The 25919-nt window shown below is 51.7% G+C and overlaps 1 protein-coding gene and 2 non-coding genes across 3 annotated transcripts; all 3 read right to left on the reverse strand.

The window, feature by feature from the left end:
* Nucleotides 1-1546: 1546 nt before the first annotated feature.
* NCL (nucleolin) lies at nt 1547-9578 on the reverse strand. The gene is made up of 15 exons (XM_027751061.2): nt 9395-9578; nt 8656-8763; nt 7775-8075; nt 7381-7533; nt 6784-6966; nt 6491-6574; nt 6102-6237; nt 5615-5751; nt 5017-5143; nt 4658-4791; nt 4165-4300; nt 3901-4052; nt 3263-3389; nt 2615-2835; nt 1547-2356 (listed from the first exon to the last, which is right to left on the reverse strand). The coding sequence occupies exons 1-15, from the start codon at nt 9410-9412 to the stop codon at nt 2280-2282; spliced, it is 2094 nt and encodes a 697-aa protein (XP_027606862.1). The 5' UTR covers nt 9413-9578; the 3' UTR covers nt 1547-2279.
* LOC114003784 lies at nt 3697-3773 on the reverse strand. Its single transcript, XR_003546350.1, has one exon. It is a non-coding gene; the product is annotated as a small nucleolar RNA SNORD20 (small nucleolar RNA).
* LOC114003783 lies at nt 6318-6387 on the reverse strand. Its single transcript, XR_003546349.1, has one exon. It is a non-coding gene; the product is annotated as a small nucleolar RNA SNORD82 (small nucleolar RNA).
* Nucleotides 9579-25919: the final 16341 nt, after the last annotated feature.

Raw genomic sequence — 25919 nt, forward strand, 5'->3', positions numbered from 1 at the left:
GGCAGGTATTTTCTCTTTCATGCACTCCTCCACCTCCATTTTAAACCCAGCTAAACTCTGGATCCTCTTGGTGCCTTGCAGTGAGGAGCTTCTCATCTTGACCTCCATGACAAGGGTCACTTCAGAAGGGTTGGAAGCTCACCTGTTTTGTTGAACACCCTTTCCCGCTGAAGGAGATCGACACCTCCTGTGCCCACCACCCTCCCCACGGCAAGACCTTCCTCACTGCCCCTCTGCCCCAACCAAAGCTCCACCACAAGGTGACACAAGCCCTGGCCACAGGGCAGTGGGGGATGTATGTCAGAGCAGAGTGAGCTGCATCTTCAGGGACAAACCCACATCAGGTTTGAACCCGGCTGGGGTGAAGAAGAGGAAAGCCACATGTGAGCCTGTAGGGCACTGGGGGCTGTTTCCAGAGCTGGCTCCCAGCTCAGCTGCTCCACATGGTGATGGGGAGTAGAGAGGTCAGCAAAGCAGACCACGGCATGGTGGACTTGGTAGGCTGGGCCACCTGCCACTGGAGCCGCACCAAAAATTTCACACATGGAGACCAAAGGCAGGTACACTTGTGGGTGGTCCTGCCCTTTCCTGCTCCAGTGTGACCCCGAGCTGTCATGTCCCACTGTGGGACTCCACTGCCGGGTACTGGGGTGCGAGGGAATGCTCCAGCCAGCATCCCAGGGTGCTGGAGTGGGCGCAGGGCCCATATCCCGGTGCACGAGCCGGTGTGTCCTGAGGGACGAGTCCCGGCGGGAACAGCGGGCGGGTGCTGCCCCCTGGCGGCCGGACCCGCCCTCCGACCATTTGCCGGCGGGGCGCGCGTGCGGCTCCAAAATGGCCGATTCCAAAGGGCCGGGGGAGCCTCGGGCAAGGGACTGGGGGGGAACGGGGGGGGGGGGCAGGACGCGAAACAAACAGAACACACAAAAACCGTAACCCTCCCGACCGCCCCCCACCACTGGTTAACATAAAACATTAAAGTCATAGGGAATCCCTGCTCCCCCAGGGCTCAACGTTGGGAAGCCACAAGAAGGGCTGCAAGGGCTCTGCCAAGTTCCCAGCGCTGGTACAACGGGCCTGGAGGGTGGAACAGTCTGTAACTGCAGCCAGAGCCGACGATGAAGGTCATTGGAACGTGGCTGGAATGCCAAAGCCCAGGGCAGGACCTTTCAGCAGGGCACAGGCCACCGACATTTGAGCCTGCGGGTCCCTGCATGCAGGAAGGCAGAGCCCTGCTTTCCGTGCCTGCTTTCTGCACCCGCGTTTGGAGAAACTCTGTACCCCAACAGCTGCCACTGTAGGACAGCAGCCATATCCCTGGCTAGAGAAACTGGCTGGTCACCATTGCCACTGTGCTCCATCATCTCCAGGCAGTCACCCTGACCCAGCCTGAAGAACAGCAGAAGGCCTGTGTGTAAGCAGCCACTTACCCCGACCTCCTGTTTCAATGTATTTACTTCATACTTAGGGACAACTCAAGAGGAGACAATTTGGAATGATACACAAGAGGAAATGCCTGCAGGATGGAGCAACTGAGCTGCAGAGCCTTAGTACAAGACCTGATTTACTCATTTGTTTAAAAAGAATGTAAAAGAGCAATTGGCTACTAAGCACCATCACAGCACCTTTAGTTAAAAAAAATAAAATAAAACATGGTTGTGGTCACAGAGCTTACCTCGGCAATCATATTCTTCTGCCCTCCTTCCTGCAAGCACTCTAACACAGCACACACACACAGCTGGGAGCTGACACAAGCTCAAGCAAAGCAGGACAGAAGCTGCTGCTGTGACACTAATGACCTTAATACAAGAGAGGGAAGGCTACAGACAGCCTCTTTCTCCCAGCCTGGCTTCATTTAGTGGCACAGAAGTAACACGAACCAGTTTAGGTCCTTTAATCTGTCCAAGACAGGGTGCTGAAGCACAAATGATAAAACATTCTGCATTTTTACAGCAAAAATGCTACAGAAGTTTATAGGAAAAAAAAATTTGTACATGGTAAAACATTATAAATTCAAGACAACTCACAGACAAGGGGTAAATTCCCACATCTATCACTTGTGTTTTTTTTTAAAAAGTTCCTTTGAACAGGCAAGCAGTCAAAATGGCTTGCTCTCGCTTCCTTGAAATGAAAATTAGTATTTTCCAAGTGGCTCACAGTACTGCTTCGCTTCTTGGAATGTCCTCCGAAGGCTCCGCCAAGATCAAAGGAGAATAAAAACCCCCGGAGTCCTTTCAGATAGTCTCGGAGAGCAGAAGAAGGGGAAGGAAAGGGGAAGTTTATTCAAACTTTATCTTTTTTCCTTGTGGCTTGTGATCTCCACCTCCTCCTCTGCCTCCTCGGAAGCCACCTCTACCTAAAAAGAAAATTATTGCAAAAAACAGAGTTAGAGGTAAAATATATATGATGTGTATATATATATATATGCACACATATATATATTATAGACATATGTAATATATACCACTGGCCCTTCCAAAGCCATCCTGGCACAGGACAGAAAATAAATTCAAATCCATTGCTCTGTGGTAGCCCCACATCATAACCCCAAGAATGGCTTTGGGTTAATTTCTGAGCACACCCCCTCAGAACAGAAGCATTTGCCTCCTCTTACCTCCAAATCCTCCTCTGCCACCACCTCTGCCACCAAATCCACCTCTTCCTCCTCGGCCGCCTCCTCTGCCGCCACGACCACCAAATCCGCCGCCACGCTGGAAGTCACCCTTTGGCTTGGCAAAATCAAGGATCACTTTGTTGCCATCTATCTCTCCGTCTTCCATGGCTTCTTTAGCTGCTTTGGCATCTTCTGCAGAGCTGAAGTCCACAAATCCAAACCTAGAGAACAGGTTACAAGAATGACAGTCAGTCGCACTCTGCGAGCTGCAGCACCACCTTCAGGTACCCGACAGCAATCCCTTCAGAAACAAACACTGGCACTTCTGCATCTCACACACATGTCACGTGTAGGACAGCAGTGGCTAATCACAATCAATGGATCTCCACTGTGAGTTTGCCAGTACTGAACAGTTAATATCCTTCTCGTGCGAATCCATCAGCTGCCACGGATTTGTTGGCAGGAAGGAGCTCATTGAGAAGAGGTGAGAAGTGAGCATGTGCTGCACTCCATGCTCTTTCTCTGCTTCCACCCAATTTAGTTGTTTCACACAATTACCCACGTGAGCATGAGAACCTCCCCCACTGCACAGATCAGTGTGAGGTGCTTTGTAGCACCTGAACTGATCCCAGGGGATGTTTAACATACCCTTTAGATGATCCAGTGTCTCTGTCTGTGACTATTCTTGCACTTATAGAGCCTTCAAATGATTCTCTTAGTGTCTCTTCCGTGGTGTCCTCAGAAAGGCCTCTGACAAACAACGTTTTGCTTTGCTCTATGGAAAAGGAATATATTCACAGGTCATTCAACCTGAACAAGGAACCTTTAGCTTCTTATCACATCCAGCTTGCGCTACTGGCTCGCAGAACAGGTCCCAGGGATGATGGGGCTGTTTTCAAGTAACACCTCAGGCACCTCAAACCCGTGAAAACTCTTCCAAGATTGCAGTTAAAAACTGACATCAAAGGATTTCCATTCGCCAACCTGATAACTGTCAAAATAAGTTCTTCCTGCTCCCCCATTTTGTAAAATAGATGCCTGCATCTTATCAACAGCGATAACAACTAACTGTACAGACACTGCTGGATCAGCACTTGACTATCTAGAGGAATTTGACAACAGTTTCATCAGCAATTCAGATAATCAGTCATCATATCCAGCACACTCACTTACAATGCAGATCTTTTACTCCATTGGCGCAGTTTTTTGTTTTAAAACAGCCCCAAGTTTGCCTGACTGTTGCCCTCCCGACACAGCTGTTTCACGATCAAGCATGCAACACTTACGACTGAATCCTCCTCGTGCGTTCGTGTTCCCTTTCTGCCATGATGGTGCACTGAACTCCAGTCTGATTGTTCTGCCTTCAACCTCTGTGTTGTTATAGGAATTCAATGCCTCCCTGGCATCCTCAGCTGTGGGAAAATCTACGAACGCATACCTATATGGACAGGAAGATTTCAGTCAGCCTGGGAGCAACAGGGAGTATCTGGAGGCAAGTCATTCACAATGCCAGTCTGGGGGGGGGGAGGCAGGAGAAAGGCACAACATACCCTTTAGACCTGCCCTGGTTGTTCTGTGGCAGCTTGATGGAAGAAGCTTTCTTAAACAGTTCTTGGAGCGTCTCTTCTGTAGCGGCGTACGAGAGGTTGTTGACGATTAGGGTCTTTGACTCCCTCTCTCCACCTCCTATGGGGAAAAAGTCAGTTCTGTAAGTGCAGGATTGGAGGAGAGCTCTCTTCCTCTTGCTACCAGACCCTGTCTAAGGGTGAGTAGTTGTTGCCTTCTCCTTGTCTCAAGGTGAGGCACAAAGTCAAATCCAACCCTGTTTTGGTCACCTAGATCTGCTGACCCACCTTGTCTGAAACATGCAGTAGAGACATAAAATGCATAGGATGCAGAGCACAAGTCAGGTAAAAGGGCCCTTCCTGATATCTTAGTTTTCTTGCAGTGCTTAAAGTTGCCATACCCACAGAAAACTTCTGAAACAAGTGGACTTAAATCCTGAATGTCATTTGTATGCACGTTATCAGTCTGGAAAAGTACCTTTCTGATGTTCTTGCTGGCTCTTCTCACCAGTGAAGTCAATGATCACAGCACGACCCTCAATCTCCGTGCCCTGCTTCTCCTCCAGAGCTTTGTTTGCCTCAGCTTCTGTTTTGAATTCAACATAGGCCATCCTACAGCATAAGAAAGAATGTAAGCAAATGTCTCCTTCTGGAAATGACAAAGCTCATGAATGGGGGGAGGAAAGGATGTGGAAAAAAAATGCTGCAAAAAGTAGCCTTTTCAGTATACCTAATGCAGCAGGTTCCTTTAAGGCAGCTAAAGGACACACAAGCTTATCAAAATACGCCAAGAGTCAAAGGAACAGCAAACATCCAACAGTCCTCTCAGCTACACACCCTCTGCTGCTTCCATCCTTGTTCAGTACTATCCGGACTTCTACTGCATTTTCAAACACCTCCTTGATTTCATCCTCGGTTACACGGTAGGGCAGGTTCTTCAAAAACAGTGTTCTGGCATCTCTCTCTGCAAAGAGAGAAAAGTTACTTTCAGGTCACCAGCTAAAAATCCCCCCTCTTCTCCACTGCCACTGCCACTGCCAGCAAGTTATCTAGCAGAAAATAAACCACAGCAAGTATTCACATTTTCAGAAGCTGCAAAAGCAACTATTATGAAAGTTAACGATGCTGCCATTGAACTTCTTTTAAGGGCATCAAGGTCAGGAAACAGGTCCTAAAGCTTTAAAGGTTACACATTTCCTCCAAAGTCATCACAATATGTACTATTTCTTGGGACCACATTTGCAGATATTCCAGTCTGAACTTGCACATCTACATGTTAGCATTTGAGAAACTTTACTATGTAGAGGCCAGAGCACAAAGATCTGCCATAACAGAGTAGAAAAGCAGGCATCAGTAATACCCCAAGCCTGCTCCAAGCTCCCATTGTAACAACTCTTCTTTGATGTACACAGCTATGCAGAGTTATTGCCCATACCTTTCTTATTTTCTTTCATAGTTTCCTTGCTCTTTGCTTTTTCCAGTTTGATTTCTGAACCCATTAACTTCTTTCCATTCATTTGGAGAGCTTTATCCAGATCTTCAGCAGATGAGAAGTCCACATAGCCAAACCGCCTGAAACAACAGTAGCCTTAATATCTCAATGATCTCCCTCTGGCAGCAAAGACCACAAACAGAAACCCAAACCCAGGGGTTTCCACTGGTCAAGTTTGACTGTAATAAATTAAGTGCTACCTGTTCCACCTAAGAGAACAGCTCTGCAGCAGCAGCTCTCCCTTTAGGAAGACACTCTGACATAGCTGCACACCAGGCAAAGTATTAAACCCTTATCAGTACTGTAGCTCCTCCATACACTACCAAGCAAACCATGTTGAAGGCAATCAGCATGAGCACACTTGCACCCCTCTAAACAAATTATTGCCAATTAGAAGAAATAAGCAGCAGAATTCTGCTGATGAACTCACTTGGAAGCACCAATTCTGACATCTAAAACTTCAATATTCTTCTTCCCAAAGAATTCTCTGATGCCAGCCTTCAGCTCTTCAAATTCCTTGGTGCAGACCAAATTTCCCACAAAGAGGGAGAAAGCTGACACAGGCCCTTTAAATAAAAAGATAATAAAGTGGGGTTTTTTAAGACAGTTTTTTTAACAACTGGGAGCCAGACTCCAGACAACTTCAGCACATCAGTTTCTGCTCAAAAGTGACATCATGTGTCAGTATTAAGTCCCTTATAATCATCATTTGTGCCGGGAAACCCCACCCCTGGCATTCTGGCTCTTCACAGTTCTGTTCCTCACCCAGCAGTCCAATCTCAGTCCATCAAAAAAGTATGATGATCCCACAGTACTTACCGTCTGTTTTCTTCTTCTTGGCCTCTGGTGCACTTTTATTGGCCATTTCTTTCTTCCTCTTTCCAGGTGCTTCCTTGACAGGTTCTGTGACAGAGAACAAACAACAACACTGAAAAATACAGAACTTCTTCCTATACAGAATCAACACAGGAGCATTAAACTTTACACCAGTCATACACAAGACTTCTTGTCATAGAACAACTGCTCCTCAGCCCAAAAGACAGGACAAAATTTTTGTTCAGCCATCCTTCCTGTTATTGAGTAGTTATGATCTCAAAAGCATTTAAACTCACTTTCATCCTCACTTTCCTCCTCAGCATCCTCCTCTTCATCATCCTCATCATCCTCTTCATCGTCTTCCTCATCATCATCTTCCTCATCTTCAGAGTCTGCCTTGGCTTTCACTGGTGTGGCCTTGGCTGGAGTGGTTTTCTTCACTGGAACAGGGGCTGTGTCCATGGCTTCATCTTCAGACTCTGAAACAAGTTAAGCACAGTATTTCAGTCAGTTTCAGATTAAGCCTCTTTTGAGACTAAGAAAAGAAAATTCTGTGAAGCAAAGTAGTGTTTCTCGCACCTCCTTAAATTTGTTTGTTCTCAAGAAAGAAGTCTGATAGTTATTGTTTATAAAAGCTGCCTCTCCCCCTAAAGTTTTATTGCACTAAAAAATAATACCCGTTCACCAAAAGTAAGAAGTTTTACTAACAGGGATAAACTAACACCCATTCAGCCATATGGACAACATCAACCAGCTAAAACCAGATGAGCACACACACTGCATCATTCCCACTAATTCTTTAAGTTACTCCCCTTCCCAGGCTCCCTATAAGTGTTTATTAGTTACCCACCCTTTTTTAACAGTCAGACAAAATTTCCCTAAATCCCACATACCATCATCTTCTTCATCATCATCTTCCTCATCATCCTCTTCATCCTCCTCTTCAGATTCCTGCTTTGCTGGCACAACTGCAGGCTTTTTGGCTGGTACTGCTGCAGGCTTTTTGGCTGCAGGCTTCACAGGCATTGGTGGTTCCTCTTCCTCATCTGCATCAAAAGTACAACAAGTCTTTATTATCAAGGCTGGAAGACTGAGTGATATGGGTAAAAAGTATTTTGTTTCACAAGATTTTTACAAAGTTCAGCAAAGAACAGTCAGGAAACTAGGAGGTGCTTCACGGGCTGTGTGTAATGCAGCTGCAGCCCAAGTTCTCCTCCAGACTTCACCGATTCCCCACCTCTCCCACAACTTATACAAGGATCAATGCATATTTCAAAAGTAACTTACCAGAATCTTCTTCCTCTTCATCCTCCTCCTCATCCTCCTCCTCATCTTCATCATCATCTTCGTCGTCATCCTCCTCCTCGCTCTCTTGCTTCTTGGCATTCTTTCCATTTTTTGCTCCTTTGGTTAGGACAGCTGCCTTTTTAGGTGATGGAGCAACAGCCTTTTTGGGCTGTGGAGTAGGCACAGCCTTCTTTGCAGGTGTAATTGCCTTTTTCGCAGGAGTAGCAACCTTCTTTGCAGGTGTAGCAACCTTCTTGGCTGGGGTAACAGCTACTTTTTGTGGTTTCTTCTGAGGGATCATCTGAAAGACACATTAGTATAAGACTCTTATGCTGCCCCTTTATGCCACAATTACGTCAATATCAGACAAACATACAGCAACTGCAATCTAAAGCATTACCTTCTGACAGTTTCTGTTAAGTTACCTTAATTACCCATCCTGTTAAATTAATAAAGACCAAACCCACATTTTCCATGCTTTTAACAGATTACTTATGTAACGTTCAAGCCCCTCCAAATTTCCTGGCCCTGAAGCAAGACCAGTGATCTCTAATAGCATTTAATAGGTTGAAACTTTTAGATTTGCATATAATTTGTGCTCTACAAGAGTTAATATTCACCTACTTGCTCATCAGCTTTAGGACAGCTTTGAGATCCCAGCAGTCCTTCCAAAGCTTGGAAGTACAGACTTTTCTACATTTCTAAGCTAGTTTTCCTCCCTATTGCTTTTGCCTTATAAAATTCACTTTATTTTTTAGCCACAGTTAACTGACAGACACCGATTGTTTATTAATGTTCATTTTGCCACAGTGTAACCCATAGGCCCCATGACACTTTTGTAACACGTGCATCCTTCCGACTTTTATCTATAGATCCATCACCTCTTCTCCGCTGCTTTCGTCTAGGTCAGAGGACTCTTCCTCTTCGCTCTCCTCGAACTTTTTCGGAGGAGGAGCCATTTTCTTCTGTTTGATCTGGTTCTTCGGGGTCTGAAAGAGAGCGCGGGCAGCACGTTTAGCTCCGTGCACACCTTGCCCGCCCGCGCTCCGGCGGACAATTGTCCCAACCACGTGGCCGCTCCGCCCGCCCCCGCGGCGCTCAAGGGGCCGCCCCGGGGTAAAGGGGGGGCGGTGTGGGGGTCTCCCACGGCCGGTGTGCGGGGCCCTTTCGGTGTTGCGGGGGTCCGGGGGCCGCTCCCACGTGCTCGCAGTTCCCGCGCCCCACGTGGCCGCGCGGTGACGTAGCCCCGCCCCCCCCGTCCCGCGCGCCCTTACACGCGGTGCTCCCCCCCCCCCGTCCCTCACACACACGGGCCCCCCCCATCACCGACCCTCCCCTTCAGCCCCGCGCCCCGCTGGCGACCGCCGCTCCGAGCGCAGCGGGACGGGGGGGGGCTCGAAACCGCTCCCTCCGGAGCCGCGGCCCCTCCCCTCGCCGCCATCTTTACGGCGAGGCCGAGCAGGCCCGGATCCGCCGCGCGGCCCGAGCGAACAGCGGCAGGAAGGAGGCCCGGCTCCCTCCCTGCTTCCCCATCCCATCCCCATCCCCACCCGCCACGCCACGGCGGCGGCCGCCCTGCTCCCCCGCCCGGCCGGCTGCGCCCCGGCGGCGCGCCCTCACCTTGGCGATCTTCACCATGATGGCGGCAGTGCCTGGCGGCGCAGGGGCGGCGGCCGGGGCTGTGCAGAGCGCGGGGCGGGCGGTGCCGGCGGCGCGGCGGGAGCGGTGCCGGTGGCGCGGCGGGAGCGGCGGGGACGCGCGGGCGGCCGGGCCGGGCACTGACACGAAAGAGCGAGTGCGCGCCCCTTCCGCCCCCTTTGCTCGCCCCGCGCCAGGCCCCGCCCCCGCCGCCCCCACACGGGCCAATCGCCGCGAGCGCCGCGCCGCCCGGCCAATCCCCACCCTCCGCCCCTCGAGCCCCTCCGCCAATGGCCGGCGCCCTGCCATCGGCCAACGGGAGGGCGCGTTACAGCCGCGGGGCTGCGGGGCGGGGGGCGCGGGCGGGGGACGCACCGCCCGCCCGGGGGGAATGGGCGCCGGCCAATGGGGGAGAGGCAGCGCGGCGCCTGCGTGCTGATTGGGCGGTGGGGCGCCGGCAGGGGGGGCGTGGCCGCGCTCGCGGGAGAGCACGTGGCGGGCGCAGCCACGTGGTGCGGCAGAGCCGGGGTACCGGGGGTCCCCAAACCCCCGGGAATTCCCCGGGAATTCCCCGGGAATCCCCGCCCTCCACGGCTGGCCCTGCGGCAGCGCGGCGCCCGTGAACACTGGAACCATGCCCGAGCACACTTTCGCCTTATTTTTTGGGGCTGGGGTCTCCCCAGCGCTGCATGTGCCAGCCCCGCTCCGCTCCCCCGCGGGCATCCTCTGCCGGCCCTCAGGAAGAAGAATCCGCAGGAACTGGTCAGTGTACAGCTGCTGGGGTTGCAGTTGGCACAGGAGCACCCTGCAGCTGCCACCCTCCACCTCTCCCGTCAGGGAGAAAAGGCACAAAGCTGGAGAAAAAAATAAGCCCGTGCTTGCCCGATGAATGCTTTTGAATTCAGTCACTGGAAGAAGATACCAGATTTCATCCTGTGGAGTTTTACCCCGGTGGTTGTAAAGTCAGGATAGAAATGACCCCCGGTGCTCCTGTTTAACTTGCTGGTGTGCTGGCAGGGCTGAGTGCTGCGTTCCCCCTGCCTGTGTTCCCCCTGGACTGGAGTGTCCTCCTTTGATGCGGATTCCCCACTGCCTTACCTCCCCTCCCACTTCATACTGGGTGTCCAGCCAGCTCCTGGAGTCTCCTGACTCGGGCATGTGCATCTGGCATGTGCATACCAGTTTGCCCTTCCAAGGCCTGCTTGAGAGAAGCCCCTGACTTGGGGAACACAAAATCCTAGTGAGACCTAAAGAAAAAAAATGCAGACCTCAAAGAATGCAGACCTCCATGGCCCTGATGGCTTTGAGGGGATACCCCTGGGTTGCTCAGTGCCACCTGAAAGCAAGGGACACACTGTGGATGAGCCAATATTACTGGCTCCTAGGCTGTCCTAGTTCTACTCTGCTGGGCAAGGAGAGGCAGTTTCCAGGCAGGCAGCCTATAGCTGAAGGCACCTGCTAACAAAGAGGTGATGGGATCAGCCAGCCTCTCCAGGAGCAAGCCAGCCTGTGGAGAGCCTGCCACCATCAGCTAGTACGAGGAGGGAGGGAGCTGGAACAGAGGGGAGACTGCCCGTGTCCCAGCCCTCGTCACATATGCAGGCAGATGGGATCCCAGCTGGGAAAACCGTTTGTGTAGGGCAGCTGGACTCTGCAGTGAAATAGCCACGCCTGGCTCGTGTCCCACTGTGTGCTGCAGGAGCTGTCCCCAAGTGGCTGGGGGAAGAAGTGACACAGACCCAGGGTGGCCCGAGGGATTGCAGAGTGATGGAGACAGAGGACAGAGAGACCTGGAGGGCATTTTTATCTGTCTGAAGCAAGAGCTGATTGCACTTTCCTTGCCATCCATGTAGTGCAACAAAATCCCCTACTATGATTGCCTGTACAGCTCTGCTGCCAGTGCTGGGGCTGGCCCTGGCTCCTCCCCATGCTTTGGGAGGGGTGGTTTGCCATGAGAAAGGGACAACTGTTGCTCCAGCCAGGGGCAGTTTTGGCTGCTGGGACACTGCGTGTGTCTAATAACACAGTGCCAGTGGTGGGATCAGTGGAGAGCTGGGCTGGAAGCTGGCCAGTCTCAGTTCCCAGCCCTGGCAAGGGACATTTCTGTATGGCCTGTGCTCCAGCTCTTTTCCCAGCAGTGTGCTGGAAGGTTGTCCTTGGCACTGGCATCTCTGAGGGTGCAGCAGGACCCGATGTTCAGGGAAAGGAGCACAGCACCCCCATGCAGAGGAGTGAGAACCAACTCTGCCTACAGTGTTGTGTTAATCCATTGAACAGGTCTGGATATGGCCCAAACCTGCCAGCTGCTGTTGTGGCCATAAAGGGCCTGGGATGCTGCAGGGAGGAAGGTAGCCAGGGCATTGCAGATTCCAACACTTAGGCTGGGCCTGTATCCTACCTGTGGTCAGGACCTCCAGGCAGCCCTAGCAGGGGGCAGGAGGATGCTGGAGGGGAGCAAGGCTAGCCTTGTTTTGGGAACACACCACATTGCAAGGCTGGCCCAGTGGCACAGCACAGCCCCGCTCCTCTGCAGGCACTGCCAGAAATTTCAGAGCCAAGGGAGGTCTGCAGAGCAGCATCAATGAAGGGTAATTTGGCCAAAAGAGCAGGTTTAACAGCTCTATTTGTGCAGTAAATATACTTTAGGTCCTTTTATGGCTGTCTCTTGTTGCAGCATGTCTGCAGCTTGGGAGCGTTGATCTAATTCCACAGTTAAAGGGAATTTAACTGGTTTAGTGGAGACCCCAGGAGGGATTTGCCATGGATTTGCAGTTTCTGGCACAGCAGACTCATCCCCTATGCTTTTCCCGAGCCTGGCAGCACTGGAGACACCTTACCCAGCTGCTGCTGCCCAGGGCTGAGGGGAAGCTGGGCTGCGAGGCAAAACGGCCTCCCCAAAAGCCATGAAAAATGGGTGACCAGCTCGGGGGGATCCCCACAGGAACCACAGGTCAGGGGAGTGAGTGTCCCCAAACGTCCTGTTCAACCAAGTGCCTGGTCGCGGCTGCGTGTTTCCACTAGATGGTGACAAAAGGCTGCAGCGCCTGTCCCGGGTGGGAGCCCGCGGGGTTACCCGGCCCCCTGAAACAGCCTCTGTGGGCGCAGCTGAGCCGGACATCCCGCCCTGCCTACTGTATCACTCCCAGGAGATCTGGGGATGTGGAGAAGAGTCTGAGACGCGCCCCGCGTTTGATACCTACCAGATATAAGCAGTAGCCAAGTGCAGTCAGGAGAGGGAAAAGTGGCTGGTGAAGGCAATTGCTGCCGGAAGACTGTCAGGGATCTCCATGCAAACACCCCGCGGGTGCTCAGAGAGGGGGGAAACGAGCTAAAAAAGTCATTGAATGTGTCCAAGTTCCCCATCCCCAGCTTGCTTCCCTGGCAAGGGAAGCTCAGTGGCTGTGTGGTCTGAGCAGTAGCCCAATGTGGATTAAGGCATGGCAAAGATGGCAGCAAAAATACCACCAAATAAGCAAATTTACCCATCCCAGGTCTAGGTGCTGCTTAAAACCTCTTGAGCATCCCCATGTCCCACTGGCAAAACCTCTTCCCTTGTCACCAGTGCCCACCTCACCCCATTGTGCTGCTCCCATGCCAGCAGGTACCACAGATGATGGATGGTAACTCAGCAGGACCAGACACTCAAGGCTTGTTCTCTCTCTTCCCAACCGCACAGCTCACTTCAGATACCTGTCAGGTGGAGAAAACTATCCCCAGGCCCTGATTAATGCAGGTCATCAAATGAGATGGGTTTGTGTCGTACTCTAATTAAGTCTTTTCTTCATTATCCCCCTGTCCATGCCAAGAGGAGAGCCCTCAAGGCTGATGAGTATGAAGTTGGCGCAGGGCTTGCTGTGACGAATGGCATTTAATTTGAGTGGCCGCAGACCAGCACACGTCCTGTGCCTTGGAATGGGCAGCTTGGGACACATTAAGCTGCAGGAATGACAGTGCCTGGCAGAGAACAGGATTTCTTCTCTGCAGACCATCCTTTCTTGAGGTGGGATGCTGAAGGTATTGATGGGCCCCTGGAGCCAGAGGTACCAGTTGTCACTCCAGCAGATGCCGGGTGATAACCCAGCACATCCCTGTGCCATTTCCTGGGGTTCATGAACAAGGAAACGTCCTGGTGACTCACACAGGGAGTTTCGTACATGCTGCACTTAGCCCTGACCTCCAAGTATTCCTCAGAGTGGTCTTTTCTGGTACCCTGCAGAGAAAAAGGGCTTTTCTATTTCCAGAAGGAGCCAATTCCCGTAAGATGACCCTTCTGGCAGTCCAGTTCCTCTCCCTAATACCTCTTGCCTGGAGCTGGCAGCAGGATCTTGCTGCCTGCCTGTGAGCCCCCAGCAAGCCCATGCAGACACCCAGAGCCTCCGGGCCAGGAGGGACTCCCCTCTGGCTCTGCTCAGTGGGAGGAACAAGTGCAGCCCTGGAAAAAAGGTTATGAGGGAGAGAAGTGGGACTTAAACCAAGAGGACTTGCAGTAGGTGTGAGATAAAGAGGAGGAACCAGGATAGGGAGATGTAGAGCAATTTGAGTGGTGAGAGGAAGGCTTGGGAGCACTCTTCTCTCTTGGATTGGAGGAAGTTGGAGTGGAGAAAGTCAGTGAGATGGGAATTGAAGCAATGCATGCAAATGCCTTTATATCCCAGGGCAAGTCAATCTGGAGAGAAGCTACAGGTGATCCCAGTTCAGCAATCCCAGGCCAGCAGCCAGCTCACCTCACAGTCCTGTGCAACTGCACATCTCCCTGCACTGCCCTGCGGCACTTGGGAAGGCTTTCCAGGACCTTTGTGGAGACAGCCCAGAGGTGGAAGCTCTTCCTTGCACAGGCATTTCTATGCATCCTATTCATCTCCTAGAGCTGGGGCAATAGGGAACGGGATCCAGACAAGCACTGGGTCCCCAGGGATGACTGTCAAGACATTCAAGTAAAACATCTGCACCCTGCCTGTGGCTCAGCACATCTGCCCCATGGAGCGTGCTGCTCACACGTTACCTGCTGGAAACTCTCTCTGCTCCCAGGTCTGTGTTGGGCTATTTCCATTTCACAGCAGCTCCCAGGCACGGGGCCAACAGAAGGCAGACACTGCCTGGAGCAAAACCAAACCTGGCAAATTTTTTTCTTATTTTACTTCTCAACCAAAAAAAATTCAATCTTGAATCCGAACTGGAAAAGCAGGAGTCTCTCTCCACTCCCCTTATTTTTGTGTTTGTATCTGAGCGAGGGGGTGAGCTCATCCCTGCCTTGGGAGCCACATGCACCCATCACTCAGTGAAGGCAGAGAGCGGATTGGCATGGAAACCCTGGGCTTCCCCTTACCTCTAGAACCAGAACAGAGCCAAATGCCACCAGGGAGAGCAGAGCCACACACACGCACATGCACACGTGTCCCCAGTATAACGTGTCCTAGCCTCTGCCAGGGAGCAAGAGCCAAAACTGCCCTCGAAAACAGGCATCAGTGCCAGTGGAAAGCATGCCAGGTGGCTTCTTTAGCTTAGTGGGAAATGTTGTATCATTCCCTCAGGGAGCTGCTGTGCTGTGTTCTCCCAGCTAAAGTTGCCTACTGAGCCCCATCCATGCAGTTTGCAAACCTCTTTCCTCAACTTGCCAGTGGGAGGGACTAGCCACCCTGAGGGCTCTCATGGTTGCATGGAGAGATCCAGACACAAGCTGAGCTTTTGTGGAGAGGGCCACTTTGCACTTGGCTGTGCCTGCAGAGCTCAAGCAACCTGTGCAGGTGTCAAGGTGTAGAGACCACCTGAGAGCCTGGGAGAAGTCAGAGCTCAGGAGTCAGGGACACTGAGCCCATCCAGATTTCACTCTCTATCTGCCCCAGCCTCTCCTCCACAGCAAACTCCATCAAAAGGGAGGGCTAAAAGTACTGTCCCAGCCCAGACCACTCTTGGGTTGTTTGTGCCTCGTCCCAGCGGTACATTGGGCTGTTTCACTTACCAGCTCTCACTGCAGAAATTCCCACTGACAGGATGCGAGTTAAAACCACTGCTTTGAAACTTCCTACAACCGCAGTTAAAAATAAGACTCAGAGGAATAATATCCCCACTGTTGGTGCTGTCAGACCTGAAACCTGGTCCTGAACGACTCAGTGGTGTCTCATTAAGCTGGGCAAGCGTGTGATCATGATATGTGCATCCTGGGAGGGAGGTGAGAACATGGTTTCTTGGGGAAAAGTCCTCTCCTTCCCATCCCTTACAAGGCAACACATCCTCTCCCTGCGTATGAAATGGCAGAGGGAGCTTGAAGCAGACTGAAAATTACACTGCATCTCTCCTGCTTAGTTTTAATTGTAGAGCAAAGAAAGAAGCCCATCAATTCATCCCGCTGGGTAATTAAATGCTTAATGCTATTGACTATAAAAACATTATGGTTCAGCAGCCCAACACTAATGCATTAATAATCACTTATATCATGGCAAGGAAGGGGCATGAGCTGCTCCCGAGGAACGTGATAGTTACGCGGGATGGGAGCTTGCAGTGAAACCTTAGGGACCGAATGAATTAGTGCTGTGACAACCTGCAGGAGCGAGAGCTTATCCTGGGGAGCAGGGGAACAGGGAAGGGCTAGAAGGACCATGGAGAAGGCAGGCAGCCCCTACCCCAGGGAGGCTCCCCCCAGCCATGGCAGTGGGGATGGGAGTCTGGGCTCCAAGCATCAGTGCTGCCCCCAGCACAGCTCTAGGATGTTGTCAGCCGTGGGATCCGGAAGATAACTCTGAGCAGTACAACCCATTTATAACAAGCCATGGCAAAGGCATGAGAAGGTCTGCCCACCTCCTGCCAGGTTCCATATTCCCAGTAATTAGCTGTCTGCTTTAGTATATTTATTATGCAGATGATAGATGATGTGGAGCACAGGGTATAGCCTGTACATTGCCTGGGATTAAGCACATCAGAGTGGGGCTGAGTGAGCACTGCCAAGCTGGAGAGGGTGATTTGCTTGCTGGGAAAAGCAGTGTCGACCCTCAGAACGTGGCAGCAGTTTCTGTGCACTTCCCAAGGGGTTCTCAGCCAGTGAAGGATGGGGATTGCTATGGTGGCTGTACAGCATCACCCCCTGCGGGGACTTCAGAGCCCACATGGCAGGAATCCCACGTCCCATTGCCGGGCAGGATGCATAAGGCCCATTTTCAGAAGGTGGAGGAAGGAAGGACCTGCAGCAGCACGGGGGGAGGGGATCCTTCTCAAGACCATCCCCTGCTGAGTTTTTTCCCACTTACCCATGAGCGAGGCATTGCCCCTCCACAGCACTGGGTCACCCCAGCACCTCACCTGGAGCTTAAAAATCCACAAGAGGCACAATTTCCATCTAAGCTCTCAAACTCATGTCAGCAACCCCCTGCCCAAGAATAAAGGGAGCCCATGCAGTCCTTCCTGACCTCCAGCATGAAAATGAAAAGAACTTGCAATTTTCTTTGAGCAAAACCAAGTACAGATCATGCTGTCAAACCCTTATTTCATTTGTTTTTCTGGCGGCTCTGCACTATTTGCCTTCATTACTTTCTCTACCCTGCCATAGTCCAATAATGTAGCATCTGCCCCATAAAAGGTCCATGAATATAATTTACAAGTAGTTGGCACTTTCTGTCTTGCCTGTGAGGACGGGCTCCCTGGGTATGCTGTTGATTGGAAAAAGTATGGCTTTTTACAGTCATTCTCAGTGGGATAAGTAACCTCTGAGCACTGTTTGTAGCCTGATTTATCTTCGTGAGGTTGCAATTCTTCCAAACATTTGATTCATGGCTTGAAATTGAACCTCTTTAAGTATATTTCTTTACAGAGTTTAAAAAAAAAAAAGTCCGGAAAGAAAGAGAAGGTGCTTTCCTACAGGCCCAGGGATGAGGAAGAGGGTCCCTCTGCTTTTTGGAAATGGCTGAAGGTAGAGACTGAGCCAGGGGAGGAAGAGTACTGGTGCTCCCCGTGTCCCACCTCTCCGGGTAAGGCAGCCCTGACTGTGTGAGCTGCTGCATTTACTCTATAAAAGCCTTTATGAAACTAAAGTTAGCCTAAATACACCTATGTTGGTACATACGTGTGTATAACAGCCTTGCTAAGGGTTTGTTGGGATATTAGGAAAGAAATAGATTTCCTGAGAATTCTGAGGGTAAGGGAAGCACGTTCCTGTGTCTCCCTTTGGATGTGCCTGTGCAGTGGTGGGCAGAGGTCAGGGTCTGTGCTGTGGAGCACAGACAGTGCTTGCTCTGCACCCTTTTTTGGGAGCAGAATGAATCATTACTGCTATGGATGCCAAACCCAGCACCCTTTGGGCTCTGAGCCTCATAGCCTCACGCCTAAACTTGCTGAGATTGGTGCAGATGTGCCTCTAGGCTGAGGAGCGTCCAAACTAGTCCTACCACCTCACCGGGGCTCATCCTGTGCCTGCATCCTCACCCTGGCTCAGGGCATCACTCCCAGGGAAACTGAGGCTGCTCCACACAAAATGTCTCCTGCTGCAGGGCCTGCATTGTCCAGACCTTGAAGGTGATAAAACATCCCCAGTGGACAATCCACAGCCTTTGTGGGAGCAAAAGGATATTGCACTGGGAGAAAGGTCCAGAAGGGAAAATTTAATGGAAAGCCTACAGGGGTGCCAAGTTTTTCTATTTTAATTGGTTTTCCTTGGCCTTCAGTTTTCAAGTGCCTCTATCACACTGCAGGTAAAGGCTGCCTGTGCACAGAGAAGAGACAGGAGGTTTTTGTTCAGGACTAGCCTGAGCCCTCACAAACACCTGCTGCAGCAGTGCAGGGGTTAACACAGAGCCTTGTTTCACCATCAATCTTTTGCCAAAGTCTTGGCCAAAACCGGGATGGGGTTATTGAAAAGATCATGCAGATTGGCCAAAGGTGGGGGTCAAGAGTTGTTTTCACGTCTGACAAAGACGGAGGAGACAAGTGCACCCCTGGGTCCCTGCCCCAGAATCCGGCAGGGATTTGCTGGAAAACTATCTTAAGGCAAACCTTAGTGAGTCTAAAAGAGCGCTGAGCTGTACTTGCACTGTCATTCCTGCAGGACTAGTGCAGTACTGCACAGCCTGAGCTTCACCCTCTTGGTATTGAAAGATGAATTTAGCACAGGAACGACCAGAGGGTGCGAAAACGCACCAAGCATGGAGGGTCCTGCATGGACTGCAGTGGGACCATGTCTCCCTACAGCTTGTGCTTGGAGATGCTCCGGCTCCCTCTGGGTTCTAAATTGAAAGGATGCCAGATTGCTTAGCCTGGTCTTTCCTGCTGTTTTAAATTGTTCTCCCAACTCCTGCCTCAAGCACAGTCAGGCTTAGTGACCAAAATCATCATTGGCACAGAAAAGCCAAGTATTGGGACCTCCTGAATGGGGTTAGAGATCCCCAAACCTGTTACTAGTAGGTTTAGGGTGGATAATCATGAGCCATGCACAGGGTACCTCACTGCTGATCCCAGCATCTCCCAACACACACCTGCAGAATAAAATTGCACCACTGTCAGCCAAAGAATCTGTTCAGCTCTGGAGAGTTGTTGCACTGGGGGGATGTTAAACCTTTGGGGCAAGGAAGCAGGCCAGGAGCTGCAACCCAGTGGTTTTTGGAAAAGGGATTAAACTCTGTTACACCTCCCAGCTACATCTGCACAGAGACAATCACCAGAGAGACACGAATCCTATTTTAGGAGGAAAAACCTTTAAATGCTTCTATGGCCACACTCACCCACCCCACTGGGTGAAAATGGGTGTTTTTCATTGCAACTATCACCATTTACTCTGTTTTCTTTCTTTTAGCTTTTTGCTGCTGTTCAATGATCCATCACACACACAATCAGTAGAAATGCCTCATCTACCTCCCTTCTCCCAGGGCAGGGGGCTGAAGAAGTTCTCACCCAGCCCTGAACTTGCAGGGCTCCCAGCTCGCACAGATGATGCTTTAGCACGGCACTTGCTGCTGTTGTGTTTCAGGCTCCTGCCAGATGGACTCACCGCCTGTCAGCCAGGATTGCCACAGAAAAATAGGAATGAAACCCAGCTCAAGCCATTTGCTTTTCCATCTGTGCAAGGAGGTTGTTTAAATCAGTCCCATCAGAGAGATTTGGAGCTGAGGCCAGGATAAGTTTGGACAAGTGAAGAGCTGTAGCGAGATGTGAATCTCCCTTTAGCCAGAGCAGAAATCACTTGAAAACACAAATGCAAATACAAGGCAGTACCTGAAAAAAGGCAGCTTGAGCCTGGTATTGCTAGCAGGCTCCCAGGATGGCTTGGGGCTGTAGGTGTGGGAGAGAAGAGCAAAGCAGGCAGCAGCAATATCCTCCCTGTTCCTTATTAATACAGCGGTGAGGCTTGATGGGTCTCCTAAATTATAATGTCTTTCTTGTCATTAACTTGATTTCTTTCTGGTGACAGCAGCAGCAAATTGGTCCCAGCTGTTCTGAGCAAGGGATGACAAATTAAAAGGAATTAAACTGAGCCAAGTGCTGGAGGGGTTGGTGTGCAGAGGAGGGGGTGCTTTGGGCCAGTGATAACTGGGCGGGGGGGGGTGGGGAGCTGCAGTAATGGCAGTAGTGGGAGATGCCAGGAAGGGAGAAGTGGTGCCAGGGCTCACACTTCTCCCTGTGAGCAGGACACTGAAAAGCAGGTGTCTGCCACAGTGAGGTCTGGCTGGGGAAGGAACATCCTTTTGTGTGCTGAAACCACTGTCATGCGAGAGCACACATGGAGACTGATGGGTTGTGGGACTTAGCCCAGCCAAGGGAGACAGGGAACCTGTAGGAATGCTTTTTGAGGTGGAAGTTGCCTGAAAGGGATAAGACCAACAAGCCAAAAGCCTCCCTTGAGAAAACAGGACCTTGTCCACCATTTGCCATAAAGCTGCAGCACCCCAGGGATTCCCCCCCTCCCCTTGGAGCATCCCCTGGCTGGGCATGAAGGGCTGTGCTGCTGAGTTTCTTTATGAGCCTACACAAGCAAGTGTCAGGCAGCAAAGAGTTTCTAGCAGCTGTCCTGGAAGAGGTCAAGCACAGAGCTGAGGAAAAACAGATTTATGTCCGTGTATTTATTTTCTACTGCCCACTGGCAGCTCCTGCCCCTGCAGGCACCTACCTGCCCTGCCAGGGAATGGAGAGGAGCTTGCCTGGGGAAGCCACTCAGTCAGTCTCTGCCAAATACCTACTGTGAACCTGTGTCCTCACCTCCTGGCAGCCTCAGGCTGATTGCCGTGTGAAATACAGCTTTTGGCCTGGCTTTCAGCCCCAGAGCCAGCTGAGACCATCCTGTGCCTGATGCAAGCTCTGGGGGCGGAAGGGGATGTCTCATTCTCAGTCTCAGCATCATTAATGTGAGATCGTCTGTAATGTGAGACAGTCACTCCGGCCGCCAAAGAAAGATAAGAAGAAAGATGTATTTGGCCTCCAAATGCCTCTCAGACAGCTTTCTCCAATGCACCACATTAAATAGTCCTGAACTGAGAAGACAAACTCGCCCTGGCTGCCGTGATAAGCACAAAGAGTGATAAACCCACATAATTAAAGTCTGCCACTATAATAATGTTGCAGCAGAGACAGCTGAGGTCTAGCCCTGAGCCTGAGTCCATATCTTGGGTTTTTACTTGTTTTCATTCAAACTCATTTTGGAGGGATTCAGCCCAGGTACTGCCAGCTGCCAGGAGGGAAGGGAAGATGCCATCTGGGCATGGTGGAATGGAGGAGCAGGGGCTGTTATTCCCTTCCTGATTCTGTGACACAGACGGGTCCTTAGCAGAAGCAAACACTCTCACAACCACATTTGAAGAGGAGCTGACATCATAGAAAAGCACCCAATCCATGAGGAGGCATTTCCCCTTGAGAGACTCCACCACCACCCTTAGGGACCTGCTCAGGGACAATAGGGACTGGTCAGAGACCAGTTTCACTGGTTCTAAATATATATATAACACTAGATAAAAGTTAGCTTTTCCCAGTCAGGGCATCCCAGCCTTCCTCTTCATACTGGAATTTATTCCACCCCAATGAGGACTGGAGAGCTGGTGCCCCCTCATCTCACACAGGGGACCAGGGCAGACCCCTGGGACACGTGTGCTTGGGACCCAAAGTGTGGCTTGTGTGGCTGTGGGGAAGTCCTTTGCAGGGCTTTTATTCTCCAGGTCAGTCTCAGGGTGCTCTACTTGCACTCCCTAAGCCCTGGGGACCTGTTCAGGGACAATATGCAGGGACAATCTGGGGCCTAGGGGCTGAGCCCAATCCCTCCAGTCCTGCCAGCAATCATAGCCAGTCATTAGCGGTCCCCATTAGCCTCAGAGCTCTGCCATGCAGCCAGCTTTAATCCACTTACTGCTGCGCTAATTATGCATCACTTTCATTTCTTAACCAAAGTGTCCCCATGAACAAAATTAAGCATCACACAGGCTTCTCTGACATAAATTCTGTCATCTTTAGCAACAACACAGTCGCGACGGGAGAAGGCGTGGGCTCACCAGGCAGTCTCTTCTCTTCTAACCCACTGAGGTGGGGTTTTAACACTGTCCCAGGTGATGCTTGTGAGGTACCCGGTGGCTTTAATGCGTTGTCCCTGCTAGACTGCACTGTGCATTGAACCTCTGTCCTTCCCCTCACCCTGCCATGAGGACAGTGGGATTTCAGAAAGGAAATAACACCCAGACCTTCACTTCTTAGGGATGTCTTTTGTCCCTCTAGCCCTAGTTCGTTCCCTCCCTGCATGCCCTAAGGTAGGGAGAGGTGGGGTACAGGGATGCCATCCCTTCCCTGCACATGGTCTGGTTCCTCCAGGGCTGTTGGGTTTGCTGTGACGTGGAGAAGGACATCCCCAGTGCAGGTGACAGTCACACTGCACCGCAGCTGAGTCAGCCTGAGACATCCAGAACTGCACCTGAGCTCCTCCATCCAGGCCCTTGGGTGGGCTGTGCTTCCCACACCGCCTCTTCCCAGCCTCCCACAGCACGAGGCTGCCTGAAAGCTATTTTCTGTGAGAGTCCTGGCTCTTTGGGAAGCAGCAGGAAGATGGGGCTAAAAGCTGAGCCCAGGAGTGCCCCCTTGGAGCAGAATCAAATTCTACATATATATGTTGGGGGTTGGACTAGATAACATTCAAAGGTCCCTTCCAACCTGAACTATTCTATGATTCTATGATCTCTCACTGTCTGTCCCCCTGGGTGTTGGCTTTTCACCACCACCACTATCCTGAGATTCAAGAGAAATAAATGAAATATGGTTCAAAAAGCTGCCTAAGCTCAAACCCAGCACATCCCTGTGGTTTCCTGACAGCTGCATTTTCCTGCTTCCCTGCTCCCCTCACAAAGTCTGGGATCTTGGTGGCTGCTGTGCCACATCCATGGTTGGGCAGCCCAAATCTGCCCCACTGCCCAGCCCCAGACAGGGACTGCTCAGTCCCAGGAACACAAGGGCTTTGCTAAATTAACACTGGACAAGTTTTCCCTATGCCATGGCTGTGCGAAGGAAGTGAAAAACAATTCTTTTCTTGAAACCATTTTCCCTTGAAGAGGGGCGGCAAAAAATCTGCTGGCACACTCAGGAGCCATCTATCATGGCTACAAATATATAAGGCAATTGCTGTAAAACTTGAGTTTGGCTCTGTAAAGGAAAAAAAAACCCACCCCATGCCTGTTGCAAACAACCACAGCACAAAAAAAAAGCCTTACAAGGCTGGGGCAGCCTCACAGATGGATTGCTTTTTAATCCCCAAAGCTATGGTGATAAATCTTTTCACTGAAAGCTCTGGAGATACTGTGTCGCTCAGGGTGTGCGGCAGCGCAGGGGGAAAACAACTCCATGAGCTGCTGGGAGGGAGGGAGTCTCCTGGGAGCGGGGTCAGAGGTGATGGAAGAGGACGGGTGCTCACTGTGGGGGTGCTGAGTGGACATGGCAGGGCAGGAGGGCTCCCTGCAGCCAGGAGCAGGTGATTAGGCAGGAGCAGGACAGAAGCTGCTGTAAGTCTGGGAGGACAGATGAGACAGAGACACATTTTGGGGAATGGCTCTTCGGACTAAGTATTTGGAAAGGAGGTGGTGATGTGGAGCCCACCTTGGCCATGTGCTCCATATTGCAGGGACAGAGAGATGCTTCTCCCAGCTCCAAGCAAGGACATGGAGCAACAGCATCCACACACTCCCTGCAGCTCCTGGTCCCTCGATGTACTTCTGCTCTGTCCCCTCTGGGCTGCCTTGGGTCCTGAAATGTTTGTTCAGTTGACTCCCAGGCATTGTTTTGGGATGCCCCTTCCCTGCAACCATTCTGAAATGCCAGTCATGCCCCCTGGCCAGTTACATAGGTGAAGCAGTGGGAACAATTTACCCATCCCTTGCTTCTGTCTTCCCCTGTCCCGCAGGGCTTTTTACTTCTATACCACCTCCCTGGCAGGAATAATCCCTCTAATTTATACTGGGAAGGCAGCAGGGACTAGACTGACCCTGAGGGCTTGAGGCAGTTGGGAGCATTGTCCTCAGTGCTAACAGGCTCCATAATTCCCTTCCTGGGGTCTGCAATGAGCCTGAGGCTGGCAGGAGTCATCAACCACTGCTTTCCTAGTGATGGAGAGGCATAAAACCCTCTCCATGAAACCATTCTCCCTGAGGAGATCAGTTCTTTTCATTAGGTTACATGCCCTGACTGCAGATTTTACTATTAATTAAGGGATTAAAGGACTTGCCTGGGAGCCTTTGATTCCAGCATCTCTTGAGAGCCTGGCTGGCACGTGGTAACCCCGGACGTCTCCACACACTGTTGCCAAACCACAGCCAGGGGGGCAAAGTTTGCCCACACATCTCCACCCAGGAGGTGCCACCAGCTGTGCTGCAGCTGCAGGTTTGTCAAGTTGTTGGGATGTTTTTCAGGGTGATCCTGGCCCAGCTGTGTGTGAGGGGAGTGGGTAGGGGGGCAGCCCTCAGTATCACTGCCCAATATGCCACGGCCTGAGCAGAACACACCCCTCCTGCATCTCAGAGAGGGGAATTTGGGGTAGCCAAGGAGAATGGGGAGTCCCAGGTCAGGGGATGGCTAGACAGCTGGGGACATAACGCGGATGAAGGCAAAGCCAGTGTCTTGTCTTTCTGGCTGCTCTGAACTCTACTCCAGCTGTGCTGAGACCCAGAATGCCCTAAAAAAACCCTGAGAACACACACACTGTCCTCTGGCACTGACAAGGAGCTTGAGCTGGAGCAACCACAGCTGCATCCTTGCACAGCCTGGCTGCTCATGAGGAAGGGAACATGTTCTCCCGACTTTCAGCACAAGGGACCCCAAAGCTTCACGTGGGCACCTGTCTGTTGCTGCATAATAAAATACTATTGACTGCCTATTAAAAAGCCATTCCCTGGAGATTACTGGCTGGGGAAGTGGCTGGGTGAAGTAAGATGGGGCAATAATGGCCATCAAGGAGGCATCAGTCACATCCACTCATGTAACAGCAACAAGAGTCTTCACATGGCTGCCAGAGTGCTGTTCCCTGCCAGGACCATCAGCAACAGCAGACAGAGAGGGATGTCAATGCCCTTGGCCACGCTGACATCCTCCAGAGAGAGGCTGCAAGCAGTCAGCAGGACTGAAGTGCACTGAAGTGCAGAGTTACTGCAGCCCAATGCCCACCCTCATTCAGCAGCACCCAACAGGACCCACAAGGGCTGAGGAAGGGCTTTGCCCATGGCAGATCCTGCTGTGGGGGTGGGAAGTGGAGGGGAGCCATCTGCACTGCCCCTGAGCCAGGGACTGAGTGAATGGGGGCAGGAGGGAGTTTGCAAGCTCCAAATCCTGCCCATTTTTATTCACTGGCCTGGCCACAGTCCCGTGTGATGTGCTCAGAAGGGGCTGGAAGCAGAGCAGCAGCTGCCAGTGCTCTGCCTGGGGCTTGCTCTTGCTGTATTTCTGCTCAGGTCCCCTCAGGGTCCACTCTGCCCAGAGTACTTCCTTGCTGAGCCAAGGAAGCCTCCACAGCTGGCCAGGGGGAATTGGGGCTGGGGAAGTAGTGCAAAGCAAGAGCTCAAGCTGCTTGGACAGTCCCTCAGCTGCCGTTTCAGATCCTCAATATTTCATCCTGTGGGAGGACCTGGTGTACACCAGGGAGTCAGCAGCATTGATCTCAGACACGAAATTGATGGGTCCTTCCACCCCAGGAGAGCATGACCAGCCAGGCCACGCTCCCTGGCATTTTCACGACATTTTATGAGCCATGTGTCTGGGGACAGACTGATGGCCACCACTCTAGAGGCAGCTGTCCCTCTGCAAAAGCCCCAGCCCCAGCTCAGCCTGAGCATCCTGGAGACCAGGAAGGGTGCATGCATCCCACTTAATGCCCTCCCTGCTGTGCCCTGAATGTGCCTGGACCCGCAGACCCACAGAGGCAGCAGAGCCCTCAGGGAGACCTGGTGAAACACCCTGGTGCCCACCACCCTGGTGCCCACCACCCTGGCACATGGCCCTCTCCAGGAGCACGGCCCAGGTTCAGTCCCATGCTGGGAGCAGCGCTAGGTCTTGGGGGACACAACGAGAGCACAAA

This window comes from Pipra filicauda, unplaced genomic scaffold (assembly GCF_003945595.2).
Source record: "Pipra filicauda isolate LSUMZ 115617 unplaced genomic scaffold, ASM394559v2 scaffold98_size3848907_pilon, whole genome shotgun sequence".
Lineage (NCBI taxonomy): Eukaryota > Metazoa > Chordata > Aves > Passeriformes > Pipridae > Pipra > Pipra filicauda.

What these genes read in the sequence shown, in the direction of transcription:
- NCL (XM_027751061.2), bottom strand. An exon ending in GGAGGAAAGTGAGGATGAAA is followed by an intron (nt 6,575 to 6,783) that starts GTGAGTTTAAAT and finishes TCTCTGTCACAG; the next exon opens with AACCTGTCAAGGAAGCACCT. An exon ending in AAGGATGGAAGCAGCAGAGG is followed by an intron (nt 4,792 to 5,016) that starts GTGTGTAGCTGA and finishes CTTATGCTGTAG; the next exon opens with GATGGCCTATGTTGAATTCA.